General features: G+C 41.5%; 3 protein-coding genes across 3 annotated transcripts; 1 reads left to right on the forward strand and 2 right to left on the reverse strand.

Moving 5' to 3' along the window:
- Positions 1-2089: 2089 nt before the first annotated feature.
- Positions 2090-3038, reverse strand: LOC132339075 (olfactory receptor 6Y1-like). The gene is given in 2 exon segments (XM_059869114.1): positions 2090-2521; positions 2523-3038. Coding segments are annotated over 2 exon segments (948 nt in total).
- Positions 3039-6816: 3778 nt separating this feature from the next.
- On the reverse strand, positions 6817-7776 carry LOC132339076 (olfactory receptor 6B1-like). The gene has a single exon (XM_059869116.1). It carries the CDS (start codon positions 7774-7776, stop codon positions 6817-6819), a length of 960 nt encoding a protein of 319 aa, XP_059725099.1.
- A 4441-nt stretch (positions 7777-12217) lies between these two features.
- LOC132338979 (histo-blood group ABO system transferase 1-like) lies at positions 12218-25389 on the forward strand. The gene is made up of 6 exons (XM_059869028.1): positions 12218-12315; positions 13574-13648; positions 15985-16053; positions 17896-17934; positions 21574-21708; positions 23814-25389. The coding sequence occupies exons 2-6, from the start codon at positions 13584-13586 to the stop codon at positions 24526-24528; spliced, it is 1023 nt and encodes a 340-aa protein (XP_059725011.1). The 5' UTR covers positions 12218-12315; positions 13574-13583; the 3' UTR covers positions 24529-25389.
- The last annotated feature ends 1464 nt before the right edge of the window (positions 25390-26853 follow it).

A 26853-nucleotide genomic window follows, 5' to 3' on the forward strand; every position in this document is an offset into this window, starting at 1 on the left:
GACTCAGGAATGTTTCAGTTGTTGCTGAGCAGTGCTGGCACAGCCTGGGAGGGAGCAGGGAGCTGTGAGGGGACACAGCTGGGACAGCTGACTCCAGCTGTGACACCCAGAGAGACATTCCAGACCATTGGCATCATGCTCAGCAACAAAAACTGCAGGAAAAGGAGAAAGGGATGAACCTTCCAAAGTAACCCTTGGGAGTGACTGTGACAGTGGTCACAGTGGTCCCAGGATGAGGGAAGAGATGAGAATCTTGACTCCATGTTTCAGAAGGCTGATTTATTATTTTATGATATAGATTATATTAAAACTACACTAAAAGAACAGAAGAAAGGATTTCATCAGAAGGCTGGCTAAGAATAGAAAAGGAATGAATAACAAAGGTTTGTCTCTGACCAAAACAGTCGGGACAGCTGGACTGGGATTGGCCATTAATTAGAAACAACCAGATCAGACTAATCCCAGATCCACCTGCTGCATTCCACAGCAGCAGATAAGAATTGTTTACAGTTTGTTCCTGAGGCCTCTCAGCTTCTCAGGAGGGAAAAATCCTAAGGAAAAGATTTTTCATAAACATGTCGGTGACAGGTGTGACCCCCATTTCCTTGGAGATGGCTGAACATAAAAACATATGTTCTAGATAAATCACATATTTATGGGGTGAAAATCCATATCCATGAGCAGTAAATGAGCTGAGGCTAGTTTTCTTAAGTGTCTAAATAGACATGTCTAAACTTCAGGTATTTTTAGAATAATACCTATATTCATATCTATTGAATATCTATATTCTCTATCTATATTCATATCTAGCTCTGTATGTGGCTCTTGAGTTTTAATGCAAATCTAAAGAGCTAGTGGATTTTTTTTATTAGCAGATTTTCTGCTAATACCTGGATTACAGCCAGCACCCTGCATTTCTGAGGAGAGCTCCCCACCATGGTTAACTTCAAGCTGTTCCTGACATCTCTCCTTACTTGTGCTCAAATCCTCAAGAAGGTCTTGTTTGAAACAATTGACAATGCATGGCACAGTATGCACAGACAGGATTCTTCCCTGGAAATCTGAATGTTTCATCTGCCAAACTGGAGAAGTCAGTATTTTGCTAGTACAGAGCACAGATTTTTAGATACCATGGTCTTAGTCACCAACTCAAACTCAGATTTAATATGCTCACATGGAGATGCACTCTGCTGACAGATTTATTTATTTATTTGTTTATTACAGAATATTAAAAGTCCAGAAGCACTGTGATAGCCTGAACACAGAGCAGTTTTCTTAGAGGCACCATTTTATTTCTAACTGATAATCAGATTTTCTCCCAGCCAATCCATGTTTAGCTCAGATTCACCAGCTGTGTTTGCAGACTCCTGCCTGAGATCATTCCTCCTGATGAAATACTGCTGGTCCAAGGCTCCTGCAGCCTGAAGGAAATATTGAAGTGATTTATTCTTTGTCTCAATTTCTTCATGGAAGACATTATTTTGTTTGCAGTGAGCTTATTTAGGGTACCTTGGTCCTGTTGTAGAGCTGAGACAGAGGCCAAGTTACAATGCAGCTGTACCATGTGAATATTCACATTATACCTTCCCTAATGCCATATTAGAAAAATTTTCTTCATCAGAGGATGGTTCTTTTATCCTACACCAGATATCTAAGAATGTTACAATTTCCCATCCTTTCTGCTGCCTATTTCTCTCAAGGGATAATAACAAAATCTTGGACTAAATAAATCACACATAGCTGATTTTCACATGCATTTTACAATGTTTTCTGGACTCTATTCCATCCAGGGCAAACAAATCTGGGGTTCATTTTCCAGCATTTCCCAATATCTTTTAAAAAAAGAGCAATCATTCAGCTGGAGACTTTTAAGAGAGGGTAACAGCATAGATTCTTAGGGGGAAAGCAAGCAAAAAAACCCCAAACCCACACATCTCAAGTCAAAACCATAGAATATACATAGATACATCAAGGTCTAGTTCAATAAAAATGAGCAGTGGTTGCACAAATTAAAGTTTGGACCTCCTGACTTCATCTCCTCAGTGCTGCCAGGGGATGTTCATGAGCAAAGCCCCTGCTCTGGGACTCTTCAGTTGATTTCTTTGGTGTCTCCTCTGCAAGTAAAAGTCTTCCTCATGGCAACCCTGACTTCTTTGTTTCTAAGGCAATAAATGAGAGGATTCAGAAGTGGCACCACCACTGTGTACAGGACTGACACCAGCTTGTTGGCACGATAGGTGTACATGAGCTTGGGGTGGGCGTAGGTGAAAAGAGTGGTGGAGTAGAACAAAACCACCACGGTCAGGTGGGAGCTGCAGGTGGAAAAGGCCTTTTGCCTCCCCTGGGAAGAAGGAATCTTCATCACAGTGAGCAGGATGCAGATATAGGAGGCCACCACAGTGCACAGAGGCAGCATGATGACCAGCAGAGCCAAGGTGAAGTCCACGAGCTCGGCCAAGGAGGAATCGCTGCAGGAGATGTTCAGGAGGGGGGAAATGTCACAGAAATAATGATTGATTTTTGTCCACCTCACAGAATGAGAGCCTGGCTATGAAGCTCAGCTTGATGGAAGAGGTGGTCAGACCACACATCCAGCAGGCAGCCACCAGCTGAGCACAGAGCTTGTGGCTCATGATGAGGGGGTACCTGAGGGGTTTGCAAATGGCCACAAAGCGGTCGTAGGCCATCACGGCCAGCAGGACATACTCAGTGCAAACAAAGGTCACAAAGAAGTGCAGCTGTGCCATGCAGGCCTGGAAGGAGATCCTTTTGTCATGGGACAGGACATCTATGATCATCTTTGGCTCAATGACAGAGACATACCAGATCTCTAAGAAGGACAGATTCCCTAGGAAGAAATACATGGGGTTTTGCAGGCTGCGGTTACTTCGGATGATGAGAATGGTAAGGAAGTTTTCCAACACAGTTAATAAATAAACCAGAAGTAAAGCAGAGAAGAGAAGCAGCTGCAGTTCACCAGTGGTGGGAAAACCCAGGAGAATGAAATACATGACTTTGGTTTCATTCCTCCCACCCATTCTGTAGAAGAAAGATGAACCTTATCCACCTGCAATAAATTGATACAATGACACCTACCTACCAGGCTTAAATTCATGGTCATAAGTTACACCACCACTTAAAGACTCTGTAAAAGCTCAGACCTTTTTTTTGCTGGGTTTTTAGAAATGAACTTGGTGAAATTAATCTGCTCAATTCAGATATTTTTCATTTTAAAAATTAAAGCATGCTTTTTAATTTACATTTCATGGAGATAAATATACATTACAAATGTACATTTCATGGAGATAAATATACATTACAAATGTACATTTCATGGAGATAAATATACATTACAAATCTCACCTTAGACAAATAATGACTGATGCTAATATATTTTCCATCCAGTATAAAGAAGTGACAGGTTATGAGCTTATAGACAGACATTCACATTTCCAATGCTTTAGTTTCTACATCTAAACATTTCTAAAGTTATATTATATATATTCCATGAACTCTAAGAGAAATGTGAAGCACCACAAAGATATATTAATTTTTAAAATAAAAAAACCCTCCAAACACATCTGAAGGAGCCCACTAGAGGTTTCTGTATCTGGCTCTGAGCACACTTAAATCTACACAAATCTATTGAGATGGCACACAGAGATCTCAGATACAGCCTAAGTGCAAGCAATTTCCAATTCTGGGTCTGGTTTGTTTGCAGCTAACTCAGATTAATCCTTCAAAAATAAGAGTGGCTCAGCCTGTGCTGTTAAAAAAAACAAAAACAACTGTTCTCAACCTTCTGCAGTGGGAATCCTCTGGTCCTGGAGAATGTGATCAGTAGGGTACAGCTGAATGTGGACTGATGTGCCAGTGCTGTGATTTATACCTGCACAGAGAAATCAACACTTTATTTACCTGTGGTGTCTCTTGAGGTCTGATTCAGAAATTGTAGCTGGCCTCCCAATGGAAGCAATCACAGAAGGAGGAGGGATGTTATTGTTTCTTCTGTGATTCCATGCAGAGCAGAAGAAACTCTGAAGATTTTTTTCTGAGACACTGAACAATGAAAGAATACCAGCTAGTGTCTACTGATTTTTATAGGGCAGAGGAAAGTAAAAACATACTCTGAGGCAGAGGATATGGCAGTCTTTTTCCAAAAAGTAATCTAGAAAAATATTTTAGTGCCCTAATCTAAATCAGTGACCTTCACTGGTAATCCCATTTGGAGTGAGTGATTTGGGTAAGTGTGGTTTCACCCACTCTGGAGTTATGTTCAGAGCCACAAATAGCCAAGCTATGCATTTTATAGTATATTGATTGATGCATTTTATATTATATTGATTATAAAATTACTCTGAATTTTATAATGCAGTGCAAATATGTTCAGAGCAAAAGGAGGATCAGAGACAGCATTGATCTGTCTCCTGATGAGGTCAGCTGCCTCCCAAACAGAGCTGAGGAGCTGCTGCAGGATTCTGTAGCATAAAGAGCACAAAACCTGATGTGGTCCCCTCCATGCTGCCAGGGGGAGCAGTCCCTGAGTCAGTTGTTTGTAAAATCTCCCTCCAGCTGGTCTCATGTGAATCAGATATCTTCCTTAGGCCAGAACTATGACTAAAATTCCATTCTTACAGTGAGAATATTGGGAATTTAGCATCTAGGAGAGCTGGAATTACAGAGGTTATTTGGCTGTTGGGGCATAGTTTGATTTATTTTGCAAATATGTAAGAATCTAGTGACATTTGGCATACCTTATGGTGTGCTGTTGAATTGTAACTTCTGGCCAAAGCCACGTGTGCATGCTCAGGAATGTAAGGGCATCTCCTGAAGAAGACAACTTTAAAATAATGTCAGTGCATGGAGAAAGGAGAGCAGTGTTAATTCTTACCTCATTTCTGTTAGGCTGGGGAGGGTCCAACTACCCTGGACCAATTTTGGGATCCCTGCAATTCAAGGAAAATGTGGATAAACTAGAGAGGTGCTTACCAAGGTCTGCTAAGATGTGAAGATTTGACTCAGGATACATGAACCATGTAAAAAATAAATTACTGGGTTTGTTCAATATGGGGTTTTGGAGGCTGTGCTGTGGTCTAACAGTGACAAACTATAAAAAGGGATAACAGCAATGAATTGCCCCTCAGTAGCTGCTATTTAGGCCATTGGATGTGAGGTCAGAGCAGTGCTTAAACAGCTTCCCTGAGAGACTTTAGTACCTTGGACATTTTCAGCTCTCAGCTAGACCAAGGCACAGCTGATATAACAGAGACATGGGCAGAGTTATGTTATAAAAATATAAATTATAAATATATTCACATCTGGAGTACTGCACCCAGCTCTTGGCTCCCCAGTGGAAGAGTGACATGGATCATCTGCAGAGCATCCATTCCCTGGATAGGATTGAACATATTGCTCAATGTTGAAATCTACCCAGTGGCTACCAGGTTCACTTCCCTAAACAGCAATTTCTGTTGCAGTTTGAGGTGCCACAGACTTTTCCATTTGACATCCACACCAAAGAATCATACAAAAACTTGGGTTGGAAAGACAGAACTTTAATTCCAGAATATTTTATCTCACTCTGCTGTCTCAAACATATTTCAGGGTGGTCAGGTTTTTCAGGGACTTGTCAGGTCAAGCTTGGCAAAGCTCAAAGCTCAGAGATTTCATGACCTTTCTGGGACTGTGTTGTGGTGCTTCATCACTCTATCTTATCTAAATTTAATTTGTTGGAACAAGTTCCTGTTGCTTTTGTCTTTTCAGGCATGCCCAATTAAGAATTGCCCCTATCCCCTCTGTAACCCTCTTCAGGTGCTGGCAGACTGCAGCTAAAAACCTCCTCAACATTCTCTTTTCCAGACTTAAAAAACTGCTCCCATCTGTCTCTCTCCGTGTGCTGTGTGCTCCCACCCTTCTGCCCTTTGGAAACTCTCTGTGGAATGTCCATTCTGTCCTTCTTCTGGTGGGAGGTGCCAAACTGGACACAGTAATGTTGATGTAGTCCTGGGTAACAAACAGCCCAGGATCATTTACCATCAGGCCAGCTGGTGCAAGATTTTGTGTCTGTGTGTTAAATTACCTTAAAGTTCTTCCTGACCCTCTCCTCTCAATGTTCCTTTAGGAAAGATCTGTGCTTAGATGACTGATTCTTCTCTTGGTGCTTATATCTCCTCATGTAATGTAGAAGAACAACAGGAAAATAACATTTAAAAATCAGGAGGCTCATTTAGCATTGAAAATGGAAATTAAATTATGCAAATTAACTCTCTTCCCTGAAAGTAAAGGTTTGATTTCTGAATCTGAGCTACTTCCTAAAGTTATATTTGGAGTTAATGAAGAAGAAACTTCTTAGTGGTGGTTCATGGTCTCCCATCACAACTGTCTAAAATGACTGTTTTTATTGGAATTACTGAAGTTCCCATCCTCATCCCTGTGAAGAAAGTTGACATAATTATTTATTTGGTGCCTCAAGTTCTTGAATCCTAGTTTCATGTTAAGTTGAATCAAGGTCAAAATGCAATTTTGTTCTTTGATGCACACCAAAAAAATGCATTTAAGGAAGACAATTATGCTTATTGCCTTTTCCACTCCTCGGGAATGATGTGTGATGTGTTCAGTTAGAAAAACCTTTTACATTCACATAGATTCAACCTTTTACATTCACATAGATTCATAGATTTTAGCTGAACATGCAGACTGACTCCAATAATCAGTAACTGGAGAACCCCAATAACCCTTTCTGTCAAACTAAAAATCTTATTAGACTTTCACAGAATTCAGACATATTCAGTTGGAAGATCATCTCCCAGGCATTCATTAGTGGTCAGAGGCAGAAACTCTGGAGAGAGCAGTCCTGCTACACAAGACCTTCAGTAAAGTGTCCTTCACCTCCTGGTTCCTCAGGCAGTAAATGCATGGGTTCAGCATTGGGGTGACAATGGTGTAAATGATGGAAACCAGCTTGTTGAGATCCCTGGAGTCTGCACTCCTGGGCCGAGCGTACATGAACAGGGTGGCTGAGAAGAAAATGATCACCACAGCCAGGTGAGAAGCACAGGTGGAGAAGGCTTTCTTCCTGTTCTGGGCCTTGGGGATGAGCAAAACAGTTCTGATTATGCAGGTGTAAGAAACGATGATGACAGAGAGGGGGATCAGCAAAGTAAACAAGGCCGAGATGAAATCCACCATCTCAGCCAGGCGCCGCTGCGCGCACGAGAGGTTCAGCAGCGGGCTGATGTCACAGAAGAAGTGGTTGATGACCCCGGGCCCACAGAAGGAGAGCTGGGAGATGAAGGAGACCTTGAGCACAGCAAGGAGAAAGCCGAGCAGCCAGGAGGCCGCGGCCAGCTGCAGGCAGGCCCTGTGGCCCATGGCGAGGGCGTAGTGCAGCGGGGCGCAGATGGCCACGTAGCGGTCGTAGGCCATGGCGGCCAGCAGGACGCACTCGGTGCACACCAGGGCGATGAAAAAGTACAGCTGGGCCATGCAGCTCGGCAGGGAGATGTTCTTGTGCCTCGCCACCAAGGTGAGCAGCAGCTTGGGAACGGTGACTGAGATGTAGCAGGCCTCAAGGAAAGCCAGGTGGCCCAGGAAAAAGTACATGGGCTTGTGGAGCTGGGGGTGGGTGACGATCAGAGCGATGATAACCGTGTTCTCGGTGACAGTCAGCAAATACACGGCCAGGAAAATGACAAACAGCACGGCCTGCAGCTCTCTGGTGGTGGGGAATCCCAAGAGGATGAACTCATGGATGTGGGTGTCATTTTCTTGCGCCATGATGACCTTGAAGACCTGGGATGTTGTGGTATTTACATTTTCTGAAAAATCCCTTTGCTCAGCATTTTCCTCCTGAGAAGCTGAGAAGCCTCAGAGAAAAAGGAAAACAATTATTATTTCATTTGTTTCTCCTCTGTTTTGCTCATCTAAAATGTGTTTGGAGATTGTTTACCCACAGGTGATTGCTTCATTGGATTCTGGTGTGAGTTGTTTTGACTCATTGGCCAATCAGGGCCAAGCTGTGTCAAGACTCTAAAAAGAATCACAAGTTTTCATTATTGTCTTTTAATATTCAGTAAGTATCCTTGCTGTATTCTTTAGTATAGCATAATATATAATATGATATGATATGATATGATATGATATGATATGATATGATATGATATGATATGATATGATATGATATGATATGATATAATATAATATAATATAATATAATATAATATAATATAATATAATATAATATAATATAATATAATATAATATAATATAATATAATATAATATAATATAATATAATATAATATAATATTATCACAAAATAATAAATTATCGTTCTAAGAACATGGAGTCAGATTCATCATTCCTCCCTACCACAAAAATCCCTGCAAATACAGTAGAATGTATGAGGAGCAAAATGGAAAGAAATAAGGGAATATTTTGTATTATCTCCCCCAGGCACCTTCTTCATACTGGACTTGCAAATACACAGTTTAAGTAGACATTCCACACCAGTTATTTAATTGAAATCCCTTATTATTTAACCATTCCTTATTATTTAACCACTTCTGATTTTGGGGTTTTTTTTTTGTGGCCTACAGCAGGACTGGTGGTTCAGATCCTGGCTCCAAGAAAATATTTGGGCTTCACTGATTTCTTCACAGACCTTATCTCCACTTAAACACAGTCAGAGGGGAAGAGACAGCATTATTAAATGTGTATTTGATCTCAGGTTGAGCTGCCCCCCAGACAGAAGCACAGTCCTGCTGAGTGACTGCACCCATGCACAGCAAACTTGAGCTGGCTTATGTCTCCCTTACACCTGAATATTTGCAGAGGAAAATAAGTGTTTGTTCTCTCACCCAGAGCACTTTAAATGACTTTGCTAGGGTTAAGGGATATATGCATTTGGGGTTTGCTTTCAAAGTTGGAAAGGACCTGTGCAGCTGAAAATTTCTCTCATTTTCAATGGATTGACTAAAATAGGCCACTTGTTCTCCAAATAACATTTTTTACATAGATTCTTGGACTACAATAATAACAGTAGCCATCCATCATTTTTCTTTTGCATTAACTGATAGAATTAATCTTGATTTTTCACAAAATACCTTAAGTTTGATGTTTATGCCTCTTCTTTTCCACTTTTTAGGGAAGACTTCAAACAACATTTTTTACATATTCCTGCACATTCCTATCCAATACTCAACTGACTTTCTAGAATGATGTTCAGTATTTGTTATTCACAAAATATTTTTTTATATAAAACATTAAGAGAAAAAAATCTATTAATGTTCTGAAGAAAAAGAAATAAGTATTTTTGTGATATCATGATTTGTTTCAGTTTCAAAATATTTATTTCAAATTAGATTTTCCTCTTGCCTATGGATAATCTGTGTAGCATCAATCTGATTACACAACTTACTTATTTTATCATCATTGCTGCCAAATAATAAAGTGACAGAATACTAAATATTATTTCATTTTTAAGGATGGCTTTCACATCTCCCAGCTTTCCATGAGATTTAAGCTGTGGTAAATTCTGTCAGGAAAGGCAGGTAACTCATTTCCCAGTGTAGCCAGTAGAGATTCAAGCAGGAGGAGGAAAAATCCCAATTGGAGTGATTTACCATGCTATAGAATACAAACCAGAATTGAAAAGTGCCTGAACCAAAAGGATATCAAAAAGAGAAAAGAAAAATTACAGTTCCCCATTCTATTATAGGCTTTAAAAATTCCAGATCTACCTTAAAGTACCTTAGAATATTGACTAGCACTACTTTAATTTTAAAACCTGATTAATTGGAGCATTTCAGGTACCTGCCCTCAACTAACAGATCACTCTCAGGTGGCACAACAAGAGAACTTCCATATTTCCAGAATTAAGCTTTTTCAGTGTAAAAATAATGGTGAATGTTTCTTACATTCTAGTCCACTAAAAGTGGAATAAAAATGCCTTTTTTACCACATAAACCTGCTCAGAAGCACTGCTATTGCATAGAAAACACAGAGACAGGGTGAGGGAAATGTAATATTTAACTTACACTCTCAACAGAGGCCGTGAGATTTTTAAAAGCACGTTTGTACAATTAGAAATTTCCATATTTTGAGTCTTTTATTCTGTTAAATCCAGCTCTGCTTTCCTTTCCAAGCAATCCCTCTCTCTTTTCTCTCACACTTTGAGAAAAACGCCCATGTTTCTCTTGAAAGCTGCTCACAGCCTCACAGAATCCCAGAATCCCAGAGGGGTTTGGGTTGGAAGAATTTTAAAGCCCACCCAGTGCCACCCCTGCCATGGCAGGGACACCTCCCACTGTCCCAGGCTGCTCCCAGCCCTGTCCAGCCTGGCCTTGAGCACTGCCAGGGATCCAGGGGCAGCCCCAGCTGCTCTGGGCACCCTGTGCCAGGGCCTGCCCACCCTCCCAGGGAAAGATTTCTTTCCAATATCTGACCTAAACTTATTCCTTTTCAGCTCCCCTTTGTCCTGTTGCTGCAGTTCCTGATAAAACTGGGAATGCCATTTCCAAGGCACTCACAACTTATGTTGGAATTCTCAGAGCTCAGGTGAGATCAGATGAGAAGAAACACCTCCAACAAACCTAAAGAAAAAGAAATTAAAGGCTTTTTGTCTAACAAGAGGTCACATCTCTGCTGTTCTCTCCTCCATCCAGCTGAACCTTACCTCTGTGCTGTTCTGTTTCTCTCCAGTGGCTGGAAGCTGCTTTGTTGGTGGCTGCTTTGTTAAGAGCTGTGAGCACAAACAGTTCCTGCAGGCTTTTGTCACTTCAGCTGAGCAGGAGATTTCCCAGGATGCTAAAATATCTCTCAGTACATTATCCTTCAAAGCCCAAGAGAGCTGGGAACAGAATTAGAGGGAATAATTTCCCCTCTTTTTTTCTAAACCTCATGGAAGGTGTTGCTCTGCTGCTGTTGGTTGTTTGCTTGTTAATTTTTTTATGTGCTAACTAGTGTAGCACTACTCATACTTTTTTATTTCCTTCTCCCAGGTCAGTGCTGTCTGTGTGACAAGGCTTTAGGGCAGAACTCAGGACATCTGTACCTTGCTGGTGGCTCATGATGGGGAGCTCTGACCAGTGAAAGTCTTATCAGTGCCTCAGTTTCTCCATACATTAAATTGTGGAAGAGGTTCTACAGTGACTTCTGTGAGCCAGAGAGAAGTTTGATCAGAGGATCCATGTTTACCCCTGAGAGAATTTCCCACCAAGGTCCTTGACAGAGAAACCAAGAAAGAAAGAAGGAGAAATAAGAGAAACTTCAACTGCCTGTTCTAAACCTCATGGAAGGTGTTGCTCTGCTGCTGTTGGTTGTTTGCTTGTTAATTTTTTTATGTGCTAACTAGTGTAGCACTACTCATACTTTTTTATTTCCATCTCCCAGGTCAGTGCTGTCTGTGTGACAAGGCTTTAGGGCAGAACTCAGGACATTTGTGGAGGCTCATGGTGGGGAGCTCTGACCAGTCAAACTCTTCACTTATCAATGCTTTAGTTTCTCTGTACATTGAATTGTGGAAGGGGTTATACACTGACTTCTGTGAGCCAGAGGGGAGTTTGATCAGAGGATCCATGTTTACCCCTGAATTTCCCACCAAGGTCATTGACAGAGAAACCAAGAAAGAAAGAAGGAGAAATAAGAGAAACCTGAACTGCCTGTTCCAATGAGCACTTTGTTTGTCTCTGGTGACCAATGAGTAAAGTGTAAAATGATGAGCTTTCTAAGAACTTATAAAAAGCATACAGGCTATAATAAAAACAGTTTGAAGCCTTCTGAAAATGGAGTGTGTTGCTTTGTGTTGTCTCTCTCTCAACCATGGCATTAAATAATTATTGCACTGGTCTTGACTATTACTTGAGGTTCCACAGAGACAGTGATACCCAAGCATTAAGTAGCAATAATATTTTAGGTGTGAAAGACACCATTCAGAGGGGAAATCCAACTCCCTGCATGTGCCTCCACCTTAGAGTGAGGTACAGCCCAGAGAGAAGACACCCAAATATTCAATACCCACCCATATTCAATCAATAGAACACTTTTTATCTCTTTAATTTGGTCTGGCCCCTGCTTTTAGGTAACCCACAAAGGTTGCAGTGTCAGGGAATGACTGGCTGCTGCAGGTTTCGTGTTGTTTCCCCATTGCTCAGGTGACAGCACTCCCACAAAAGGTGAGGATTTGGGTGGAGGTTCCTGCTGGCCCCGAGCCCAGGGCTGACACACACAGAAGGATCTGGGAGCTGCTACTGGTTCAGCAGGGCTGGGAGCAGCAGAGAATAGCAGTGCTGAGGTGTGAGCATTGGCAGAACCACAGGTGAGTGCTGGAACCCTGGAAACTGAGAATTTTGGGCTTTCTGTGCTGCCAGGCACTGACCCCCCCAGAGAACACTGCACTGAGACCTGAGGCTGTGGAGAAGCTTCCAGAATGGAATGACAGAACTGGGATTGTGGGTGTGGAGTTTGGATAGAAGGGTGTGAGATCACAGGGTGGGAAACTTAGAGTTTAAGGGTTTAGAATATAGTAATAGGTATAAAGCAAGATGGAGGTTTTAGGGTGGAAGCTGGTCCTTCTCCTTCTCCTTCTCCTTCTTCTTCTCCACCTTTTCCTTCTCCTCCACCTTCTTCTTCACCTTCTTCTCCATGGGTTTGGGTGGTTTTGTGTAATTGGATAAAAAGTCCCCATCGTGGGCCATGGGTGGTTGGTTGTTGGGTTAAAACTAAAAATAATTTAGGTGTCTTTTCTTAATTGGCTAGGAGTTTTTTTTTTCCCTAAAGGACCTTGTAGAGAGAGAGATGGGGCCATTTTGTAGCTTGTCAGTGAAATGCAGTTGAACTCATGGCTTGCTAGACTGGGATATAGATAAGAAATTAGGCTGAGGAAGGGGTAACAGCAGGAGGAGATGCTGAAAGCAGGGGGTGGTCAATACTGACAAACAGAATGCCCCAGAGTCTTTTCAGAGGGCTGGCACAAGGGAAGAACCCCAGCTGTGAACAGCCCCAGAATGGATGGAGAAGCTGACCCAGAGAAAAGGAGTGTGTGACCTTCAAATTAGAAAAAAGAGAACTGCAGCAGTGAGGGGCAGAGCAGGAAACCCAAGGAAGTAAGGCCAAAAAGGAGAGCTAGAAAAAAAAAGAGAAATAAAAAGACAACAAAGAAGGTGGGAGAGAGAGGGAAAGGAAGAAAAGAAGAAAGACAAAGAGCAGAAGAACAGAGAGGGCACTGGCTGGGGAAAAAAAAATAAAACCTGATTCAGAGAAAATCTGCAATGAGAATTATTGGTTTGAACAATTAAAAATGGTTTCCTATACTACAGGAAATGTATAATGTGTACTATAGGAAATGTAAAATGAGAGCTCAGTGTGTAAAGATGTAGTATGTTATAAATACCTAGATGTAAAACTTTCTGCCTAGAAAAACTAATTTTTCTCTGTATTACGTCCATACCTGCAGTGCAAAACAAAAGACTTCCCCAGTATTTAATAATTACAATATTTGCTGCCTTTTTGGTTTTGTGTTTGTTCTTTTTTTTCCACTTTGCTGTCAATCCAGAGTTCACAATCTTTTCTTGCAGCACTAAGGAGATGGGAATGACAAAATTACATGGCCTGGCTATTCTGGTGACAGCAGGGATCACTGGTGCAATCTGGTGGGTGTCTCACCTTGGATAATTATCCTCAACTAGCATTTCCTTCTCTTGCCCAGACTGAGACAGGCTTCTTCTAACTAATGCAGATACAATGTAAGCTTTGAATTCACACAAAGCTAAATTCAAAATCCCCCTTTACATTCAAAAGATGAAAATAAGCAAGGTGTGGACACTGTTAACCTCTCCTGTGACATTCTAAAAGTCTGATTAATTCTCTCTGTGTATTCCTGTGAGCCCCAAGGTGTGTTTTCATGTTTACATCACTCACCTCTGTGCTCCAGACAGCACAAGGATGCTGGAACTCTGTGAACTGGATTTAGCTGTGTTTATTTAACTGTATTTATTTATCTGCACCATGGGGAGTTTGAGTCTCCCTTGGTTGTTAAGTTTGCTGCAAGGATTTTTTAGTTGTGTCACTAGACTGTTTGTTCTGAAAGTAGTTTTTCTTCTAAAATAAGGAACAGAAGGTATGCATGAACAACCCCTCACCTGTATTGCAAGTATTATCAAGAATATATATCTATACATAATATATAGATATAAAAGATGTATAATATCAAGAGTCTTTCAAGTATTCTTCAATCTAAAAATGTTGTTTCATGGTGGTTGGTTTCATGCCAATATTCAAATCTCAGCACCGATTGGTTTGACTACAAACTCCAAAAACTCACTTCCTTTCAAACCTGGACAGGTGTGTACTCAGTGCTCTGGAGCCTGAAATCAGAGCAGGTGGGGTTGATTCAGAGCTGGCTGGAACAATATTGGAGATCTGTTCCAGGTGGAGGAATTAGGACAAATTTTCAGCCACATTTTCTCTGCAGCAGAGCATCAAATGCTCAGAGGTGAGCACAAATGCTCACATTTTTGTTTAAAGTTACACTCAGAGAGCAGAGTGATGCTGTGAGCACCTGGCTTCAGGAGGCAGCTGCAGAGGTCAGCTGAGACCAAGCTCTGCTGCAAAGCACACACATTTCCTTTGGTGCAAATAGTCTGGGGCAAATTAAATCATTCACAGATCCTCAGAGTTGATGGATCTCCAGATAAATTTAGGCTAAACTCCTGTGTGAAAAACACCAATCACTTGTTCTTAGAATTTTAAAAGTTTAATAGTAATAAAATGGTTATAAAAATAGAAATATAGTTAGAGTAATAAAAATTTGGACAATTAGGATTTAGGACAATATGAGACAATAGAAACAAAGAGTTACAGACAGTCTGGGTACCTCTTTCTGGGCAAAATAAGCCTGAAAAAGGACCCACGTTAACAGAGGGTTAACCCTTAAAAGCAACAGCCTGTTGCATATTCATACACCTCATCCATGATGCATCAATTCCATTCAAACACAGAATTCTGTCTGGGCAGGGTCAGCTTCTTCCTCTGAATCCTGAGGTGTCCTCAGGGCTGAGCGAGGTGGAAGAACTGGATAAGAGAGTGAGAGGAGCAGTGGGTTTGTCTTTCCAAACAAGCTGTGGGTCTGCTGGAGGATAAAACCAGCCCTGGGAGATAAAAGAAACAGTGGGAAGGATTCCACTGATTGATGAATGCAAAAAGATATTTGCATTTACAAATAAACTTTAGATAAATTAGATTAATTAAATTAGACTTTGAAAGATGAAAGAAACAATGGGGAAGGAAAAAAAATCCTAAATTCTGTAAGAATTAAAAATTAAAAGGGAGGGTTATACATTAGAGGGAAATCTTCAGTATCAGGTGCATTGGGAATTTTTTACCTCTCAAGTACCTCAGCCAGAGGGGAGAGAGGGAAATGTGGGAAACTGGGATAAAAAGGGAGGCTGAGTCCTCCAAAAATTTGAGAGATCCCAGGGCAATGCCCCATGGCCTCTCCCTTAATTTGAATAAAGTTACAGGACTCCTCTGTCTCCTTTTTGGACATAAACCTCTGGTGCTTGTGGATTAATTTTCCTAACAAGAGCAATAAATTCTCTATCTCTGAAAGATTTAGGTGCCCTGTGGCTGCTGTCTTGGTGTGAGTCCTGTCTTTAGAAAGGATCTTACATGGCATAGTTTCTATTTTAGCATTTTGTGATAACCTAAAACTGTATTTAACACACTACTGAAGGAAATGAATACAGCATGACTTTTGAACATAACACATGTAATATTCATTTGAATATTTGCCAAAAGCCAATCATAAAATACACATTTTTCACATCCTGTCTTGAAACAGCTGAGATTTGCAAATCCTCATCACCATACTGACCCCACAAATGTGTGCTCTGCTGGATTTGTTTGATAGTTTCAGTCACAAAGGAAGTGGAGGAGAGGTTGGTTTTTGTTTTTATCATTGACTCATTGCTTTCTTATCCTGTCCAAGGTATCACTACCCTTTCTCCCCAGCCAGAGCCCAGGAGCACAAAGCCTCCACTGGAGAGGATTCCGTCCTGTAAGTTCATTCTGCAAAATAAAAAAGTAATAAAAGAGGTATGGATGTACTGGAGAGTGTCACAGACATATTTTATGGAAAATCCTTTTGCTAGGATTTTTCTCCTGAGAAGCTGAGAGGCCTCAGAAAGGAAATGTAAACAAGAATGATCTGCTGCTGTGGGATGCAACAGGAGCATCTTTGATTGGTCTCATGTGGTTGTTTTTAATTAATGGCCAATCCCAGTCCAGCTGTCTCAGACTCTCTGGTCAGTCACAAGATTTTATTATCATCCCATTCCTTTCCTTGCCAGCCTTCTGATGAAATCCTTTCACTCTTTTTCTTTAGTATTATTTTAGTATATAATTTTCTTTTCATATAATATAGATAATAAAATAATAAATCAGTCTTCTGAAACATGGAGTCAAGATTCTCATCTCTTCCCTCATCCTGGGACCCCTGTGACCACCCCCACAGGAGAGAGTTTACCAAAGGATCCTTCCAGACCATGAGGACAGCACTCACCTGAAAAGACTCATTTTTAGGCACCAGATCCATGCCCTGGAAGTGCAATTTCCATTTGGATATGAGCCATCCTGCAGGGCCCTGCAGGCTCAGGTTCCTGAGACTTCCTGTGGGGAAATGGGAATCCATTGATGCAGCTCCCCAAAACCATGCAGTGAAAAGGGAGGTAAATCCCACCTGATCTGGACACCTGGGAGCTGCTGTCCCTGCACCAGGACCTCATCCAGGCTTCCTCTGTATTCATTAAAAATTCTGGGCCCTTTGGCATATTGTCTGCTCCCTCTGGTCAGAGTTGTCCACAAAGTTCATGAGAAGTAAGAGATTCCAGACATGGAATGAAGAAAGAGTTTAACCTGGTAGTTTACCAGGCTGAAACTTCCTGGGTTTTTGATGCTTAGTTTCATTTCACTGAACCATATTTTACTATTTTTGTTTTAAATTATGAATTGCACTTATGAATTCCACCTTTCTTATCCCCTCTGCTTTTATTCCTTTGGTTTCCCCTCTTCATCACTTCTTTTAGAACACACACAGCTGTGTAATTCTCTAGAAATGCTGCTCTAAGGAGTCCAGCATAGATGGCATGGGGAGAAACAAACTTTAATGCCAATAAAACAAAACAATGCTTTCTTTTTGTAATTAATTTGAAACTTAAAAGTTTGCAGTGTGAGAACATTTTCATACCACCACCCTAAAAAAAGAAGTTTACATGGCTAGATACCTTTCTGGTTTTGTGTACATGTGATTATTTCCTTCTATTATAGCCTGTTTAATCTGCTACTTGTGTAAGTGTTTCCACTGTACAGAACCTGTTTGTCCTGGTGGAAAATCCAGGAATCCAGACTGGTGGGCTCCCACTCGGTGACCCATCCACAGGGACCTGCACAAGCAATGAGAATGGAGAGCAGTGGCCTCTGCTCCTTGTCCTGGGGGCAGAAACCTGTCAGAAAAAATACAAACTTAGTGCAAAAGTACAAACTTGGCCTTGCTGGGCCAGGCTCTCACTGTGTGGAAGTAAAACTGGATTTTCCCAAGATGCACCACAGAAACAGACACGTTGCTATTAATTTTAAAGCTGATTAATTTGCATTCAGCACTACTTACACCAGGCTGTTCAATGTAGTTGGCATTGTATAAGAACTCATATAAAGAAGAAAATATTGTTTGTGGTGGACTCTGCCTGGATGCTCACTGACATTGAGCCACACAAAGATCTCTGGTGGGGCTCATCTGTCAGAAAAAGAAAATCTGAAACTTCTGTGCCACGATGCATTAATGTATCTTTTATTTCTCCCTATACAATATTTCTAATTTTTTTTTTTTCATTTTCATTTGCAGAAAAATAGACTTAGATGAAACATCTCTGATGCTTCCATGGTAAGTGTTCCTGCTCTGGTACAATGGGATATCATGGCCATGAAATCCCACTGGCCTCAGAATCCCAGCACAGCTGGGAGCAGGACTGAGTGAACAGGAAGGGATGCCTGAAGAGAAAAGCAACTCTTCCAGAAATGCACAGATGAAGAATCTTTAATTTGTTACTTTCAGAAAGGAAACCAAGAAATGATGGTGGATGTTGAAAATATTTTGGTTTCATTTTATCTTAATTCAGTTTTTTGCATCCTCTGTCACCACTCAGAAGCTAGAAACCAAGAGGCCTTGGCTGATACTATTTTTTGTGGTGGCAGGCAGCATCATACATGATGTGTAAATGCCTGTGGAATTAACATTTTAGGTCACTGGGTAAATTTAAATTTTTAAATTATATTTATTGCCTATTATAGAGCCATTTGCACTGGGGAAAAAAAAACAGAACAATATTAAAAAGTAATAAAAGAGGTATGGAGACACTGGAGAGAGTTTACCAAAGGATCATGAAGGGGCTGGAGCTTCTCTGCTGTGAGGGGAGGCTGAGAGAGCTGGGACTGCTCAGCACAGAGCAGAGCAATTTCCCATCTGCTCTGGAAAGTGGCCTGGCTGAGTGTGGGAACAGAAAAACAGAAACTTCCACAGAAGGGTTTGATCTGCAGCCTTGGAAGAAGTTTAGATTCTATAATATGTAAATTGTATGTAAATTACATCTATTTATATAATAGATATTTTTCTAGTTTTCTATTTTTCTATAAAAATATGTATTTACATATCAAGGTATAAATATTAATAAATAAATGTATATAATATTTATATTATAATTTGTATAAATTATAAGTTATCATAATTTACATAAGTATGTATTATAATGTATTTTTATATAAATTTCTATAATTAGTTTTTATAATCTATATATAATTTATAATTATATTTCATTTTAATTTTATACTTTATAAATTATAATTAAGTTATAAATCTATATTTAGATATAATATAGACATATATAAATATATATCTAGATATAATATAGATATATATAAATAGATATTTTAATAGTCACATATATATTATATGTAAATGTTATATATAATTATATGTAAGAATACAATATACAGACATTAAGCAGAAAAATCATAAACTTATATTTCAATATTGTAGGTGAGAATATGCCTTAGGAAAGTGAGGAACTGGGCTGATAAGTTGGTGAAGGGTTATTTTATTTTATATAAAATAAAAAGGGTGTGGCTGTGTCAAATGAGCTGAGAGTTGAGAAGTTATCACAGGAGCCACTGTGGGCATGTGAGTCAGAGGCTGTTTGGGTAAAAGTATCCTCAGTGCAGCAGGAGTGAGTGAAGGTGATGGGTTAGAAAAGCAAAATAAACCCTGTGCCAACTGTCCTTTGGCTTAGAGAGTTCTGGGTTGCCTTGTAACCAAGAACTTGTGACTGCTTTGGGCTGTGGCTGAATGCCTGCTCCTCTAAAACCTCCCAGCCCTGAGACTGATGTTTGTCTGAGCAATAAATCACTCTGAGCTGGAAATGGTCCCATCCCTTCCTTTCCAGCAGCAACGTCTGACCTTATTAGCAGAGCTGCCAACTCCATTCTTGGTGGGAAGGAGATGTTCTTCTGAGATAAAGCAGTAAACAACAGCCCAGGGAGCATCAGGGAAATACCTGTCCATCATCCCAGAGGAATTAGGGAGCAAATTAGGGACCTCCTCCTCCTGCTCCTTCCAAAGGAGGAGGAGATCAACACCCAGCTGGAGAGACTCCATCCACACTCAGGGAAGGAGCAGAAATCTGTGCTGTGTTGGGAAGGAGGAAATTTTGACAGGAAAGTCTCACAGATGTGTGTGCTTGGCAGAAAGATTTTTAAATGTAGAATCTGCTGAAGGAATAGAGATGGAAGAAAGTTTTGATATAGAAGAAAGGAATTGCTGAGCCAGTCTTGCTGGCTAACCAAGGAGGGAAAGGGTGTGTTAGTTAGAAGGGGTTTTTATGGCTCAGAGCAAAGGATAAACCCACCCCAAACAAGAAGATGCTTTTACCAAGCACAAAGACAGCACAGGCAAACAAGCCTGCTGATGTTGCAAGTAGAAAAAAGGTCTCAGAATTTTCCACTGCAAGAAAACTGAAAAACAACTTCTAGCTTGAACTTTAATGTACTGAGTGTGAGTGATTGGAGAACAGTGACATGAATGTGGTAATTACAGTAGTTATGATAGGTATAGATAAAAGTTAAGGGATAGATTGGTTCTTCTGTATGAAGATGCTCAGCAAAGAGAAGTATAGAATGGATTTGTAACCTAAACCAAAGGGTGTCCAGGCCTGCCTGCAGCTGGAGCTGACAGCTGTAGGCACAGCTCTGTCACCCACAACCCTGGCCTGCTGAAACACCTTGGATGGAATAAACTGCATTTTGAAGGGTTGCCTGGAGTCCCACATCCCTCATTTAGGTTCTTACAGTGCTGCAATCAGCAATCTGTGCTGCATTCAGAAATCTCTGATGAATTGAATGTGAATGTGAATTCTGATGGCAGACAGCAAGCATCCATGAAGTCCTTCAGCCAGTTTCCTTAAGAAGAATATTTCTCAGAGAGAAAATAGGAATCTGCCCACCTAATGTGATACATCCAGTGGATGAATGCCAATTTCTTGAATGGTCACATGAAGGAAACTTTTCCTGCCTTTACATATCTGTTAAATGGTGATTTTTACACAACAGAAATTCTTCGTTGTTAAGAATTATTAATAGTTATTAATTATTGTCAAGGTGGAGAGCTGCACATCTGGAACAGTGCAGCTGAGGGCTGAGAGATTTCCAGGAGAGACAGGCTGGAACTTTGGGAGGATGTGCTGGTCTCTGTGTGAAGGGATGGATGGATGGATTGTCAAAAGCTCCTCTGAGGGACAGCTTGGGAGCTGGGGGTGAAAATCAAGGACAGACACCTAGTGCAGGTAGCTGAATGTTGCAGTAAGGTAAAAAAAAAAATTATAAAGAAATAAAAAAATCTGACCTGCTCTGTTGGATTAGTGTCTGGCCTTGTCAAGATAATATTTTGCAATCCTGGTGTGAGAAGTTTGTTAACATAACAATCTATTCCTGAGTAAAAAACCCACCAGCACCTGCAGGAAGATTAAATCTATTCCATGAGAACCAGTGAAGAAAATATATAAACAATTGAAGAGTAGAGAGATTTGATTGATAAGTAAAATACCTTTTATTATATAAACATTACAGCATATACCTTTTATTTTATAAACAATAAAGTAACAAGTAAACTACTTGTAAGTAGCTTAGTAGTAACTACTACTTGTTACTTGTAAGTAGCTTAGTAATAACAACTAGTTGTTACTTGTAAGTAGCTTAGTAGTAACAAGTAAGCTACTACATAAAGTAACAAGCTACTAACCAATGGGAGTCCCCCAGGAGTATAAAAATGAGAAATGTGACTAAAAAATGGGGGTTTTCCACCATGGAGCAAATGGAGTCTGGTGTGATTTATTCCACTATCTCAGATTTTGCTGGCAGTACTTTCTTGGTTTCAAAGTGAGGCTGGGATGGTTAATTCAGTGTTTCATCTGTGTTTGTTTTGATGAATTTCCTGGGCCATCTAAACCCTGCCTTCATTGCCAACCCCTTGCAGGAGAAGGGACGTGCTGGTGCTGACACCGTGGCTGGCTCCAATTGTCTGGGAAGGCACTTTCAGCAGGGACATCCTGGATGCTCAGTATCTGCAGAAGAACCTGCTCACTGGAGTGGTCACTTTCGCTGTTGAAAAGTATTGGTTTGTCATTTATTTCTTCTCAAATAGTTAAACCTCTCTGCAGCACTGCTGGTGGAGGACTATTGTATCTGCAAAGGATGAGGGCAGGAATGATGACTCTGACTCCATGTTCTCAGAAGGCTGATTTATTGCTTTATAATACTATCATATATTAAAAAATACTATACTATACTGAAGGATACAGAAAGGATACTTACTGAATGCTAAAAAGATAATAATGAAAACTTGTGACTCTTTCCAGAGTCCTGGCACAGCTTGGTCCCAATTAGCCAAAAAGTGAAAACAACTCACAGCACAGTAAACATTCCCTCCTCAGGCCAGGTCTCATAAGCTCTTGGAGATCTATTTCACACCCAAGATAGCTCAGCTACCTTTGGAGGCATAAAATCAGCAGGATGGCTTCTGTTGCAGTGTTGGAAGCAAGAAGGTTTTAATAAAAGGCAAAATAACAGTACTCTTTACAGAGAAAAACTGATTCAGGTATAAGAGGTTCTTGCTCCTGGTAAAACACCTCACAAAAGTCATTGGTTTCTTTGTTCTCTTCTTTTTCTAGTGAATTGCTCAGGTGGGACCTTTTGGCCTCTGTCCTATTAGCTATCCTTAAGTTTGAGGTGAAGTCCCCCAGGTCCTATGAGGTGTCTTTTTCACCTAGTTGAGGAGAGACTTTTCTGGGCTTCTTTCCTTTTTAAAAAGACAAAGGAGAGTTTTGTCACTGCATCAACAAGAAGCACATTCCTATACACCAGAATCCAATGGGACAGTCACCTGTGGGTAACAATCTCCAAACATTCCAGATGTAAGCACAACACAGGAGAAGGAAATGAGATAAGAATTGTTTTCCTTTTTCTCTGAGGCCTCTCATCTTCCCAAGAGAAAAATCCTGGGCAGAGGGATTTTTTCAGAGAATGTGAATGCCACAGAGCACAAGTGAGAAACATTCCAAAGACTGAAAGTGAGCAGCTGTAGACTGGGAGAAATGTGAGATGTCAGTGTCACCTTCCAACATAAGGCAGCTGGCTAGGACATTGTTTTGAATAGGACAAAAAAATATCCTTGGAAATACAATTAGCATTTTGGCCCATTAAAATAAAAATTCTAGCTCCTGCTGTATTTCTAACAACAAGCCCTCTATCCTGCACTAAAAAATAGAAAAATTCTGTGAAGTTGAGATTCTACTGGGTTTCTGTAAGAGTTTAAAGGTAAAATATTAGCTCTAGTAAAAAATTAATCACACTGTTACAGCTTGAGGAGATTCTTTTTTTTAATTTCTGAGCTATACTCTATACCCTTTATCTCCACTAACATCTTAGAGTTACACAGTAACTTCAGGTAATCAAAACTATTTAATTGATAATTTTGACCCTCTCCTATGAAAACAGGCTGAGAGAGTTGGGGTTGTTGAGCCTGGAGAAGACAAAGCTCCAGGCAGAGCTTAGAGCCCCTCCTGTACCTAAAGGGGCCCTACAGGAAAAGGATTTTTTACAAGGCTGGGTAGTGAGAGAAGGGGGGAAAATGGCTTTAAACTGAAATAGGGCAGCTTTAGATCAGATATTTGGAAGAAATTCCTGCCTGTGAGGGTGGGCAGGCCCTGGCACAGAGTGCCCAGAGCAGCTGGGGCTGCTCCTGGATCCCTGGCAGTGCCCAAGGCCAGGTTGGATGGGGCTTGGAGCAGCCTGGGACAGTGGGAGGTTGTCTCTGGCCATGGCAGGGGTGGAATGAAGTGGTCTTTAAGGTCCCTCCCAACACAAACCATTCCATTGATTAATCACAGAACCAATCTCTGTTGATTCTATGATCCTCTCTAGGAAGTTGAAATATTGCACTGCAGAAAGAGTGCCAGGGAGGGGTGAGAGGAAGTATTTTCATTGTGGAGTGATATTAGAGAGCAGCACTGGGTGGAAGGCACCTGTACTGTGAAAAGCTAAAATGTCAATGTGCAGCAGCATGGGGAAGGTCTGAAGGGCAGCAGCTGTGTTAAAGAAAGAGCACTAACATTGTAAGGAGCAACAGATGGAAAAAGACAAAGAAAATGAATTTGAAAAGCTGTCATTCCTCAGCAGGAGGAACCTCTCCATTCTCATCCTCTCCATGTCTCTTAGCTATGTCCAGTTCATAGAAGGGTTCATGAGCTCTGCCAACAAATACTTCCTTGCTGGGCACCCCGTGAACTTCTACCTGTTCACAGACAGTCCCGAGAAGATCCCCCACCTTCAGATGGCCCCTGAGAACCACCTGTTTGTCATCGCTGTCCAGGATGACCCCAGGTGGCAGGACATCTCCAGGAGCCGCATGGACATCCTCAGCTCCTACATCCAGAGGCAGTTCCAGCACGAGGTGGACTATCTGTACTGCATGGACATCGACGTCCAGCTCCTGGCACACATCGGCGTGGAGATCATCGATGCCCTGGTGGCCACCATCAGCTCCTGGCAGGTCACCCCACAGCAGGACAAAGCCTCTGAGACACACCCTGAGTCACAGTCTGCCATCCCTGAGGGACAAGGGGACTTCCACTACACAGCCAGCTTCTATGGGGGCAGCGTGGCTGAGGTGTACAAGCTGAGCAGAGCCTGCTCTGCAGGGCTGGTGGAGGACAGAGAAAATGGCATTGAGGGACCCTGGCACCACGAGAGCCACCTCAACAGGTACCTCCTGCAGCACAGGCCCACTCGCCTGCTGTCCCCAGAGTACTACTGGGACACAGAGCTGAGCTCCAGCAGCATCCAGGTGAAGAGGATGTGCCCTGTGCACCTGCACAGCCAGAGGCAAGCTCCTCCAACCAAGAGTGTGAGGCCTCTCTTCTTCACAGTGTGAGTCTCTGTCTGAAGTTTCCCTCATCTGACTCTCGATCGTCATGAAAGGGACAGAGGTTGGGGACACTGGAGAAAAAGGACCCTTGTGTGACATTCTGGCCCTGTTGGAGAAAGCTGGCTGCCAAGGACCCTGAGGCCTGAGCACAGTGCTAGGCTGTTGTTCACAGGTGTGTTTGCTGTATGCTGCACTGGTGAAAGGAGGAAAGGGGCACTTTGCCCTTGTGCAACAATAGCCCTGGAATTTCCCCACCTCTCAGCTTGGCTGGACTTCTCCTGAGGTTTTTGGTGGTCCCCACAGAAGACCCCTCGCCTGTTTTACAACCACCATGACAGACAGACTGAGATGGGAGAAGCCTCTCCCTCAAGGACTGAGACATGAAACCCCTCTGTGAAAGGGCCCCCCCTCTTTCCAAGGACTGGGACTGAAACCCCAACCCTGGGAGGGGTGTGGGGCAGGCAAGCTGAGCAAAGCGAGATGGATGGTGCAGGTGTGACAAGAGGACAATGGCTCTCACCCACTGCTGAGAACAAGGACTGTGTGCACCCTTCTCTAAACACCATTTTTCCCCAGAAAATACAATAGACTGCCTTTCATTCGATTTCAAGATCCAGCCCCTTCCCCCATCAAAAAAGAGTATAATAAGGGTTTGGATGAGCTGCAGCCTCTGAGCTCTCCCCTGTGACATGCTGAACTCTGTCAGCTGGACGTGGAAGGACTTTGTCTCTCTACATTTGGTAGCTACATATCTTCCTTTCTCTTCCTCCCTCTTTTTCCTTATTCTTCCCTTTCTCCCCAGTTCCTCCCCAATGCATTTGCTGTGGTCATTCAATAAAGGTGCATTTGTTGTTGATTAATACTGCAGCCCCTGTGCCCTGTTGGTTTTTGCACTCTGAGATCAACCCATGACCCATCACAAAACCCATTTGTAAGGATGGCTCGTGGCACACAGCCCCACCAAACTGAGCCTGAGGGGCAAGGGACCTTTCCCTCTGGCTGCAGGACTGCACACATTTTCTCACAGAAAGTGGGTCTCCTTAGCTAGAGACTGCTAAACCCAGAAATTTCTTTTATTAGCAACTTTTATTGAAATTTCATTTCAATTTTTTGCTTTTCAGCTGTCCTTGCTGCATGTTTACATGTGGGGGTGTTCACAGGGGTCCCAGGATGAGGGAAGAGATGAGAATCCTGACTCCATGTTTCAGAAGGCTGATTTATTATTTTATGATATAGATTATATTAAAAGAAAATGATATATTAAAACTACACTAAAAGAATAGAAGAAAGGATTTCATCAGAAGGCTGGAAAGGAAAGGAAAGGAATGATAATAAAATCTTGTGACTGCTCACAGCCTCGACACAGGTGGCTGTCACTGGTCATCAAGTAAAAACAATTTCACATGCTGGTTATTCTCCAAATCACATTCCAAAGCAGCAAAACATGGGGAAGCTGAAGCTTCTCAGGAGAAAAGATCCTGGCAAAAGGATTTTTCATGAAATATGTCTGTTACATTTACAAGCACAGGCTCCTCACCATCCTGAGAACATAGCAAAACTGACAAGGACGTGCTCAAAATGACAATATTTAGGCATCTGAATTAAGTCAGTTTGCAAATTTACAAATGGTCCCACAGGTTAAAGTCTGCAATTATACTTGTTTTATGTTGTTTATATTATTTGCTGAAAAGATGATAATTTAAGATCATCTATTATGTTTCTGTTATGAAAGTGTTGTTCTTTGCTTCATAAATCTTGTTTGGCCTTTAAATGGTGTTATCTGCTTGATTGCAATTGTATTCCTTTAGAATACAGATTTGAAAACAGAACAAGAAGAAAACATCATGCTCAAACCTGGTTTGTCCAAAGACTGGGCAGTAAAATGTTCCTGAAAAAGGGCCAGACCAGAGGAATCTGGGTGATATGAAGAGTTTTCAGATAAAGACTGGTGTGAAAATTCAGCTGAAGCATTCTGGGGAACTGAGTTAACATTCTTAGGCAAAAGTAATCAAATAATTTTAGATTAATGGAACAGGACACAGATTGAGCTGTAAGACTCAGAGAAAGTCAACTCTGGTATGAACCAGCCCTTTTGAATCACTTCAGAAAGCACAGGTGATGATGGTCCCATGAAATCAGAGTGCTGAATTAGGTGAGGGGGGAAGTTAATCTTCTTTCTTGCAGCATTTCCCCTCTGTGAGGTTTAATCCCCTGCTGCTATCTGATTTCTCAGTCACTCTGCCACTGCTGAACAGGTTTAACCTGTGAAACTTGACCCCTTGGGAGACAGGACACTGCAGGGTCCCACTGCACTTCCCAGTGGAGAACAAA

This window comes from Haemorhous mexicanus, chromosome 28, assembly GCF_027477595.1.
Source record: "Haemorhous mexicanus isolate bHaeMex1 chromosome 28, bHaeMex1.pri, whole genome shotgun sequence".
Classification (NCBI taxonomy): Eukaryota; Metazoa; Chordata; class Aves; order Passeriformes; family Fringillidae; genus Haemorhous; species Haemorhous mexicanus.